Raw genomic sequence first — 9262 nt, 5'->3', positions numbered from 1 at the left:
AACAAGTGGATATTTGGCACGTCAGTAGTTAACTAGTAAAACATTTGACACTCACTAGTTCGATATCAAGGGATGTAGGGGAGCACACTAGTTAACTTGTCAGTAATTTGTCTGTCACTAGTGTCACTAGTGGGTGTTCCGGCTGTCACTAGTAAACTAGTGGAGGAAATCAGAGGTCACTAGTTAACATGTAGGAACAAACTGTGTTTGACTAGTTAACATGTTGACGCTTTTATATGTCTTACTAGTTAACTAGTAAGACTTTGAACATGACTAGTTCAATCTAGTGTGCCACATGTGCATCAAAAAGCAAACTAGTTGGGCAATTGGCACTACAAGTGTGTTTCTTGATTTCACTAGTGGGACAACCAATCAACACTTGTTGGACAAAAGTGCCACTACTTGTTGAAAATTAGCCACTAGTCGGCGTTTTTGTACAACTAGTAAGACAAAGCTAATAACTAGTTTGGATGTACGTCCAACTAGTGCCGGCAAAGACCAAATTAGTGAAAAATGCAAATGGCTGATATCCTTGATATCGAATAAATGCTCAAAAGGCTTGCCATACCATAGAAGTCCACAGGTACAAGAACTGTACTGTGCAAGCAAAGCATACGGAGAACTTTCACTTCACAAGTTACCGTTAGCGCCCTCTTAAGGCGAACACTCGGACTACATGTCGCGGTGTCGCAGGATGAATGGATGGATGAATGATTGTTACTAATGACTGTATTGATTGATTGATTAATTTGTTGTTTGATTGATTGAGAGCGTGATATTCTTCCTGCAATTTGTTGATTGAGGATCCAGTGATATTTTTTTACGACAATGAATACTATGTACTTTGGTAGAAAAAAATATCTTGATATAATTTCTTACTACTGTATTTGAAGAGAACATATGAATTATATTCATAAGAAAAAAGTGTCACACTGTCTTAAAGTTTTAATTAAATTAGATAGTTGGAGCAATAGAAAAAGCACGCCCCCCCCCCCCCCCCCCCACACACACACACACACACACGGAAAGATAGGTGAATCAATTCAAATCAATCTTTCTTGAAAATGATACAGTATCACATTTTTTTATTCAAATAGGATACGTGCTGAACACATTTTACTATAAAAAAACAACCCATACACTCACTGTGATTTAAAAAAAAGACATGTTATTGTATTATTTGTAATCAATTGTGATTTTAAAGAAGGCTTTTATTACTTGCAATACTTCACAGAGAAAATGAAAACAATCATGAGTAAAGAATAAAATATAAAGAGCCTGTCAGAAGAAAAGCAGAAAAACAAAAACCTTAAAACCATAACAAATCTATAACTGAAGGGACCAGGCATGCAATGAAAATAATTTCTATTTATATCTAAACTATATCAACTATTAGTATTCTGACATTTCAAACTTTATTAATCAATGACTCCTTGTGTTGTAAATATGTTCATATGCAGTCATCCTCAATGTCAGCCACACACTTGAGATGTTGTGACCGATTCTCCTCCGTTAATACCTGAAAAGTAACATTGACTCATGAGTTGGTGAATACTTATAGGATGATGGTTCAAGTATGGCGAGTCGGGCCTTACGTTGCCATGTGGCAACCAGACAAGTAGGCGTAGTTGCCCGTGTAGCGTACGTTACAACGCACGATGTTGTTACTGTAGTCTTCCTCTGGCACCTGATAAAAAGGATTCACGCTGACCTGTGGACGAAAAGTGAAGAACAAGATGATGAGGATGCAGTAAACACGTCTTTGGAGACGTTTCCATGCGGCAAACCTTGAGAACATAATTTCCCGGTTTCACGTCCGTGATGTCGATCCACTGGCAGTCGATGTCTGCGTTGTAGGTGTCGTAACATCCTGGACTCAGACCCTGGATAATGGGCAGCATCGGTATTATTGATCTGTGTAAACATTCGCTTTTAATACAGTTATATGAGTTCAAAAGCAATTTTAAGGGTGTGTAATGGAGAGATTTGAGAAATGGCAAGTCTGTTTGGAACTAGTAAGGCACGGAACTCATTGGTACATGATCAACCATTTGCACTCACAAACACACCTAAAGAAAATTTATTGTCGAATCCCCCCAGCATGCATGTTTTTGGAACATGAGAGGAAACCGTAGTACCCAGAGGAAACCCACAAAGGCATGGAGAGAACATGCAAATTTCACAGATGACGTCCGGAGCCGGAGGAAAATCCACGATCAAAAGATGCATGGCAGGTGTATTGGACATACTAAAATGTCCTCAGGTGTGATTGGGTGCATGAATGGTTATTGGTCTCTGTGTGCCCTGCAATTGGCTAGCAACCAGTTCAGGGTGTCTCCCGTCTACTACCCAAAGGGTAGGAACCAGCAAGTCTGTGACCCTTGCCGCTCTAGAAAATGAATGGATGGATTAGGTAATTATTCTACCACAATACATCACTGGCATATTTCCAGGCATAAAAATGCATTCCTTGCAATAAATAAATAATATATCCATGACCTAATCTGCCACTTTGCAAAAGACATTGAACTCATTCATTGTCACTGATGGCAAGAAATCTCAAAGATCCATTTTTACTGGGATGTGGGTGAATGAACTCTGGACTCGGATGATTTTTTGGATTTCGGAGAATAATTAGGAATTGCATATAAAAAGGCAACAAAATATTTTTAAATCAAAAAAAAAAAAATCTAGGTAAGGTTTCACATCATCGCAGCATCCAGCTGCTTATCCTTGCGCATATCAAATATTGGTCAGCTGGTTTCTATACAATTGAGAAAAATTTGAATGCTTGCTGATGAGTATACCCTGGATTGCTTGAACGAGTGGAAGATGGTAAGTCTGTCAGTTCTTTTGGTGGAGAATCATATCTTATGAGAATTCTGACAAGAAGCTGGCAGTTTTCAGATTTTTTACAAAATTCAGATGTAGAGGGTTGTGGAAGTTTTCGGTCACGCTCAGTTGTTTATGGCAGGGGAGCAACATTCTAAATCCGGTGATGGGTCAACTGAGTAACTTTCTGCATAAGATAAATACCAGCTCGGAGAAGTTAGCGGCTCGCTTCGAAGAAATGATTGCCAATTTAGCCGATGGATGCCCTTTGAGAGCTCCAGGTTAACTGAAATTATGGTCATCCTGTTCCCAAAGCAAGTGTTATTTTGGACTTTCATCTGCAGGAAGTTGCTGGAGATCCCCCTTTTCTCCCTACTTTCTCATTCTTCCATCATGTGGTCGGGCCTCCATGGCGTGTGGAGCCTGCTCAGTGCATTTGGGCTATCATATTTCCTATCCGATACTTCCCCCACTTCCACTTGTGCTAGTCTGTGAGGCATGTTTGCCTGTTTGCCTTTTCCAATTCCATCCTGTGCTCGCGTGCTGTCTTTTTCCCTGCTCCCACTCGCTTATGTGCTTTTTTTTTTCCATTTGCAAAAACAGCACTGTAAAAGGTGACCCAAAGGACCACTATTCTGCCCCCCCCGGATGGTCATTGCTTTTTATGTGTCTTAGAGAGGGGTGTTTGGGTTCCATTTTCTAGCCCTGGAAATAAGAGCTAAATTATGGCAACAAATATTACAGGATACAGGATCTAATAGCGTTAACGCTTGCTGTAGGCCATATTTTGCCCATCCTTGCATTACAGTAGCTTATTAACAGCACCTGAGTATGTGATGTACAAGCGTAGCGCCTGTAGTAGCCGTAGTCGCAGGATGTGTCCTCCAAGCAGAAGCTGACTTTGTGGCCCTCAGCAACCGCTCGATGCGTGGTGGAGTCAAGTAGCTCATAGCGACTGAACTCATCCATGCTGTGAAAGTGCCTGTGGGTCCACACCGCCATGTTATTACACACTTGACACATAAACATTGTCTAATGCAGTGATTCCCAATTTTTTTACTCAACTACCACACAAAACAGGGTGTATTCATATTTACAATAATTTAATTTGGGTTAATTTTGCAAATATCGTATACATAATGTTGTGACTATAACTCAGATCTTGTTAGCATAAATTAATTTTGAAAAGCGTTTGTTCAATCCGTTGTTGTTTTCTTCTTTATCAAACAGTAGCAAGGCTTAAAAACTTTAAAATTCGAAAGTAAAAAACTTTAATATCTTAAAATTTCTAAGAGGTTCTACCTGACCAGCGTTTTTCTTTTGCCTTCAGAGTTTGTTCAATGTATGGATACATTGACTACAGTATGTAATCCAAAAAAAAATCTATTTAGCATACATCAGCAGTGTTTTGGAACTTGGCCACATGCTCACCATTTAGATTTGGACAGACAGCTGATTTTTTTTTTTCTCCTCCAGACATAACTATGGAATGAGGTCATTTTTCTGTGGAATTGAAAAGCCAGTAACTTTTCCATTACGGAAAAGGGCTTGATATTGCCGTTAGTTTTACAATGTCTGTGTTGCAAATGAAAATAACTGGCAGGTCATGTGAAGTTCACCCTTTTGCTCGTAACTTAAAAAAAAGCGTTTTCTTGTGGTGTAGCACAGGTGTAGCAACCTGTTTGGGGAAAATTGACCAAGTTTGTTATGAGGAAGCGTGCAGTTTGCTATATTTATCTTGTAAACTTCAGTATGGCTGAAAAGTAACAGATATACTTGTTGTCAAATTGAATATGCCGGTGAATGAAATGGGCACATAAGTTTGGCTCAAATGATTTTTTTTTTTTTTTAATTTGATTCCACAAACATTTGCAGTGGGGATCCTTGGAAAATTTGCTTTCCAAAAAGGGGTCCTTGACTTCAAAAAGATTGAGAACCCCTGGTTTAGAGGACGCTACTCAGTTTTAGATGTCCTTATGTGAATGAACTACTGCTGTGTTGTAGTAAATGCGTATGCTGATTTTTTTTCATTGTCAATTGTGGGGGTTCACCTTTAAAAATAGGTTAAGATAAAAAAATGAATTTAGGTAGTGTTACATGATGAGATTCTATCTTGTTGTCTAACATATGCATTGTCTCATCCCCAATGGCCAATAATAACCATATTTTAGTACACCCTCTAATTCAGTTATAGTTATTGTGATCTATTTTCTACCCTTCTATTGTATGTGTTTATACTTTGCTGCCCGTACATCGAACAAACATAAATCATTTGTCAGAGTGGACAAAGCGTCAAAACTGAAATAGAGTTTGAATGTTTGTTGCTAGGCAGCATTAAGATGACTCAAACCCGACCGCTAGTCCTTTGGCTATTTGAAGGACAAACTGTGTCTGATGGTGCTGTAAGCCTTGAACAAAGACGTTGTTACTACTATACAGAGAAACTTCTCGATTGAAAGAATGTGAAAGTTAGATAATTTGGAATTTTGCCCTAAAAGTTAAACAAAAATGTTCAATAAGGGCCTGCACTGGTTCTTAAGGTGTGATATAAGAGCTCCCTCTCTAGTGAAAAGCAAAAGGAGAGTTAAAAAAAAAAGTTCTTCACAGTCGAGGTCGTAGCTGCAAGGTGGCCATATATATATATATATATATATATATATATATATATATATATATATATATATATATATATATATATATATATATATATATATATATATATATATATATATATATATATAGGGATGAAATGGATAAATAAACCTTGTGGATCCATCCATCCATCCAATGTCTAGAGCTGCTTATCCTCATTAGGGCCACTGGGTTGCTGGTGCCTAGCCCAGCTGTCTACGGGCAGTAATTGGGGGACATCCTGAACTGGTTGCCAACCAATTGCAGGGCACTTAGAGACAAACAACCATTCACACACCCAATCACGCCTATGGACAATTTAGAGTGTCCAATACACTTGCCATGTTTGCTTATGGAGTGTGGGAGGAAGCCAGAGTGCCAAGAAAGAGGCTCGGGAGAACATGCAAACTCCACATAGGAAGACTGGAGGAAGGTGGATTTGAACTCGGGACTTTGAACTGTGAGGCAGACGTGCTAACCACTCTTCTACCACACGTGCTGCCAAACCTTGTGGATTTTGATGTCTAAGTCATATTCCACAAATGCATTATTCAGCAAAATAAAAAAATTAGACTCACAAAACCACATAGCACATAGTATTGTAATTTTTTTTTTTTTCTTGACATCCCCAAAAACTTTCAGGTGCAAGACATTTTAACAGAATGATTGCAGATTTTTTATGTGTCTGTCTTTAACTGCGGCGGTGATGTCCAAATAAAAATGAAATATACTTTTTAGGACAAGAAGCTCTAACTTATTTTTGATGAACACAGAGCCTTACTGGGCTTTTGAATGTTATAGCTGAAGTTTGAGAATGTTAAAAAGTAACAACATTTTGAAGTGACCCCACACATCTGAAGGCTAGTGTAAAATAAAGACGCAGCATTGCATCATCCTGCAAATACCCAAAGACTTCCTTACTATCCTGTTTGTAGTGATGGGAATTCATAAAGAATCGATTCCCATCGCTCAGAGTGAAAAGGCGCTCAAAAGCCTAGATTCATTCGTGAATGTCACTTCACTTTGAGCTACTACAATGTGTATATACCCACTGGTGACAACTGTGCCACTCCCAGGCGTAACGCGGCCTGCTGGGCCGGAAGTCAGCCGTGCCCTGGTTCTTGACTCTCTGGGGGAAGCGCAGCAGCATTCTGGTGTCGTAGTCTCGGGCCGAGTGAGCCGAGCTGCAGAAAGGAAGGAATATTTGTTTTTTTCCAACAATGGCGTCCTGACCTGAGGTGTAGCCTCTGAGGGAAAACAGCCTGGCGTTAAATGGCGGGTGGAAAATAGCAAGCATGCACGTGGTTGGTTGGGTTCTGTGATGTGTTTACCATTCCGACTTCTTTTCCTCAGGCAAACTATGATTACTTTTACTCCTATCCGCCCTTGCAGGCCCATCGCTGGCAGGATTTGGCTCATTTTACCTCCTTGCACAGGGCAGAGCTTAGCCGCAAGCACTTTAAAGTCATGGAACTGACTCTGAATCACGCTAACTGCTGTGTTGTTTTGTTTTGTTTGAAAACCACCGGTGGCTCGAAAAGTGAACAGCCTACCTTGACAAACAGTTCTCCTCAGCTGCACATCTGAGGTTGTACATGGGGGTGCTCTGCACGTAAGCCGCAGTCTGAATATAGTATGGGTCAAGCACCAAGTCTGGAAGACCTATACCAAAGACATTATTATTTAAATTGAGAAACATTCTTAAAGATACAGATCATAATATTCTAGTACAAGCTCAAATAAAAAAGCTGCCTTTACAAATATTATATACTATCTTACAACACATACATGAATGTAATGGTAGCTCTTTCTAGTTATTTATCAGTAGTTTTAATATGATAGGATTTATTATTGTGAAATTCTACCGCCACCTACTGGACACAAATGACAAGCCTTGGCAGAAGTCGGTTTACTGGATGTTTTTAATCTTTGTTATGGCAGACATTTGTGAGATCCATTCACCCAATTGTAACCGTTTTTCCTTGGAAGGCTTGCGGGCATGCTGGATTCTTTCCCAGCTGTCTTGGGGAAATACGTGGGGTACACCCTGAACTGGTGGCCAGCCAATCGCAAGTCTCACAAAGCCTAACAACCGTTCACCCCTAAGGACTATTTAGAGTGTCTCATATGTCTACATTGTTTTGGAATGTGGGAAGATATTGAAAAACCCCGGAAAAATCCATGCAGGCAAGGGGAGAACATGGAAACTCAACGAAAAAAAAGGCCGCAGCTCTAAGCAAACCCACGACCTTTGAACTATGAGACGAACATACGAACCAGTCTTCCCCTGTGCCAATATGTTTGTGTTTGTGTTGTATTTTTTCTGTCATAGTATTCATTCAATATCAAATATATAGTTATTTGTAATTGTATATTATTTATTATTGGTTATTTATTTGGTTTTATTATGCATTTTATCTATTTCAAACACAGTGGAAAACCGTGTTACCACGTTTGTCTCACATGTGAAGCACATGTGTTCACATACATCTCCGGCTTTCCTGTATGGAGTTTGCATGTTCTCCCCATGCCTTCTCCGGAATTTATTCAGAGAACTCAAAAACCTGCAGATTAGGTGTATAAGACCCTCTAATTAGGTGTGATTGTGAGTGTGGATGGTTGTTCGTCTTAGGATGCCCTAAAATTGGCTGGCAACCAGTTCAGGATGTATGCCATCCTAAAAGCCTGAAGACTGGGATTAACTCCAGCATGTCCGCGCCACTCGCGAACATAGGCACTTAAGATAATGAGTGGATGGATGGAAGTAAAGCTCAATAAATTACAGTTTTAATTAATTTTCAAAATTCTTATATTATTAGCACTCTTTGTCTAATTCAGTACCCCATTTTATTTTTTAATAGAACAATCTCCTCTTCATTACTGTATGTCATTGAATGTCATTTTATTTAAAACTACTTATTATAAACTACTTATTAAACAAAGTTACAATTTAACATTCATTGTGCTATTTTATTAAGAATTAAATTGTATTCATCATTGTTAGATATTATTTTATCATACATTATTATATCACGACGCGAGTCCTCACTCTTACCGTACTGATGGTACCTTGTGCCATATCCGGGTCTGGATGATCTGGACCTGGGCCTCTCGTACACGTCGTAATGATTGTAATAGGGGTTATCGTGGTCCTCCATATCGTAATACTTGGACCGGTCGTAGGGGTCGTCGGCGACCATCCCGTCCTCCCTCCTGGGCTGAGGCGGGCTCACAGTTACCTTGGCCTGGGTGTCGTTGCTCTTCTCGCTCGGGCGGTCCTGGACCGGGACCTGGACCCGGCGGTGCTCCTTGCCTCTCACCAGCCGCTGGAGAGCAGGCGGAAGCGCCTCGGACCCCGTCCGGGCAGCGGCGGGCTGCTGCGGGGTGTCGCTGATGATGGTGATCGGCCTCTGCTGCACTTGCTCCTGAGGCGCGCCGCGACGCCTGGCCGGCTGGTACTCGGCGCCGTGGCTTAAAATGCTGAAAATGTTGCCATTGTGAGACCACTGCAGAGTCTGCCTTGGAGCGGCTCTAGGGGCATTATTCCCTCGGGGGCTCAGCGGGTGCCTCTGACAAGTCGCACCTCGGAGGGTCAAGACAAATAAATAGAAGCACGCGAATGCGTAAAGCGGCGTGCCAATGCGTAATCCCATGTTGGACTCACTCGCGACCCCGGCACTTGTCTTTGTTTGAATTTACAAATCAACCATGTCAATTGCAAAACTGACGCGCAGAGCACACGCAAGGCGAAGGGAAAGTGTGAAGTCACATCTCTCCACTCCTGCAGCCTGCACATGCA

The 9262-nt window shown here is 40.7% G+C and overlaps 1 protein-coding gene across 2 annotated transcripts; it reads right to left on the bottom strand.

Annotated features, from left to right (window-relative positions):
- Nucleotides 1-1068: 1068 nt before the first annotated feature.
- Nucleotides 1069-9262, bottom strand: loxa (lysyl oxidase a). Of its 2 annotated transcripts, XM_088435025.1 has the most exons (7): nt 8519-9262; nt 7017-7125; nt 6516-6647; nt 3658-3814; nt 1788-1883; nt 1596-1711; nt 1069-1519 (listed from the first exon to the last, which is right to left on the bottom strand). In XM_088435025.1, exons 1-7 carry the CDS (start codon nt 9114-9116, stop codon nt 1513-1515), a joined length of 1215 nt encoding a protein of 404 aa, XP_088291151.1. In that variant the 5' UTR covers nt 9117-9262; the 3' UTR covers nt 1069-1512. The 2 variants fall into 2 exon arrangements, with proteins under 2 accessions (XP_088291151.1, XP_088291152.1); XM_088435026.1 differs by lacking the exon at nt 1069-1519 and having other exon boundaries at nt 1592-1711.

The sequence above is a fragment of the Hippichthys cyanospilos genome, chromosome 15, assembly GCF_059441005.1.
Source record: "Hippichthys cyanospilos isolate Australia breed blue-spotted pipefish chromosome 15, RoL_Hcya_1.0, whole genome shotgun sequence".
NCBI classification, from domain to species: Eukaryota; Metazoa; Chordata; class Actinopteri; order Syngnathiformes; family Syngnathidae; genus Hippichthys; species Hippichthys cyanospilos.
The sequence above is the reverse complement of the archived record's forward strand: the minus strand, read 5'-3'. Positions and strand labels throughout refer to the sequence as shown.

Excerpts from the sequence above, each read along its gene's own strand:
- loxa (XM_088435025.1), bottom strand. The coding sequence starts at position 9,116 with ATGGGATTACGCATTGGCACGCCGCTTTACGCATTCGCGTGCTTCTAT. Across the intron at positions 6,648-7,016 it reads GAGGAGAACTGTTTGTCAAG|CTCGGCTCACTCGGCCCGAG; the intron begins GTAGGCTGTTCA and ends TCCTTTCTGCAG. Across the intron at positions 1,712-1,787 it reads CGGGAAATTATGTTCTCAAG|GTCAGCGTGAATCCTTTTTA; the intron begins GTTTGCCGCATG and ends TTTCGTCCACAG.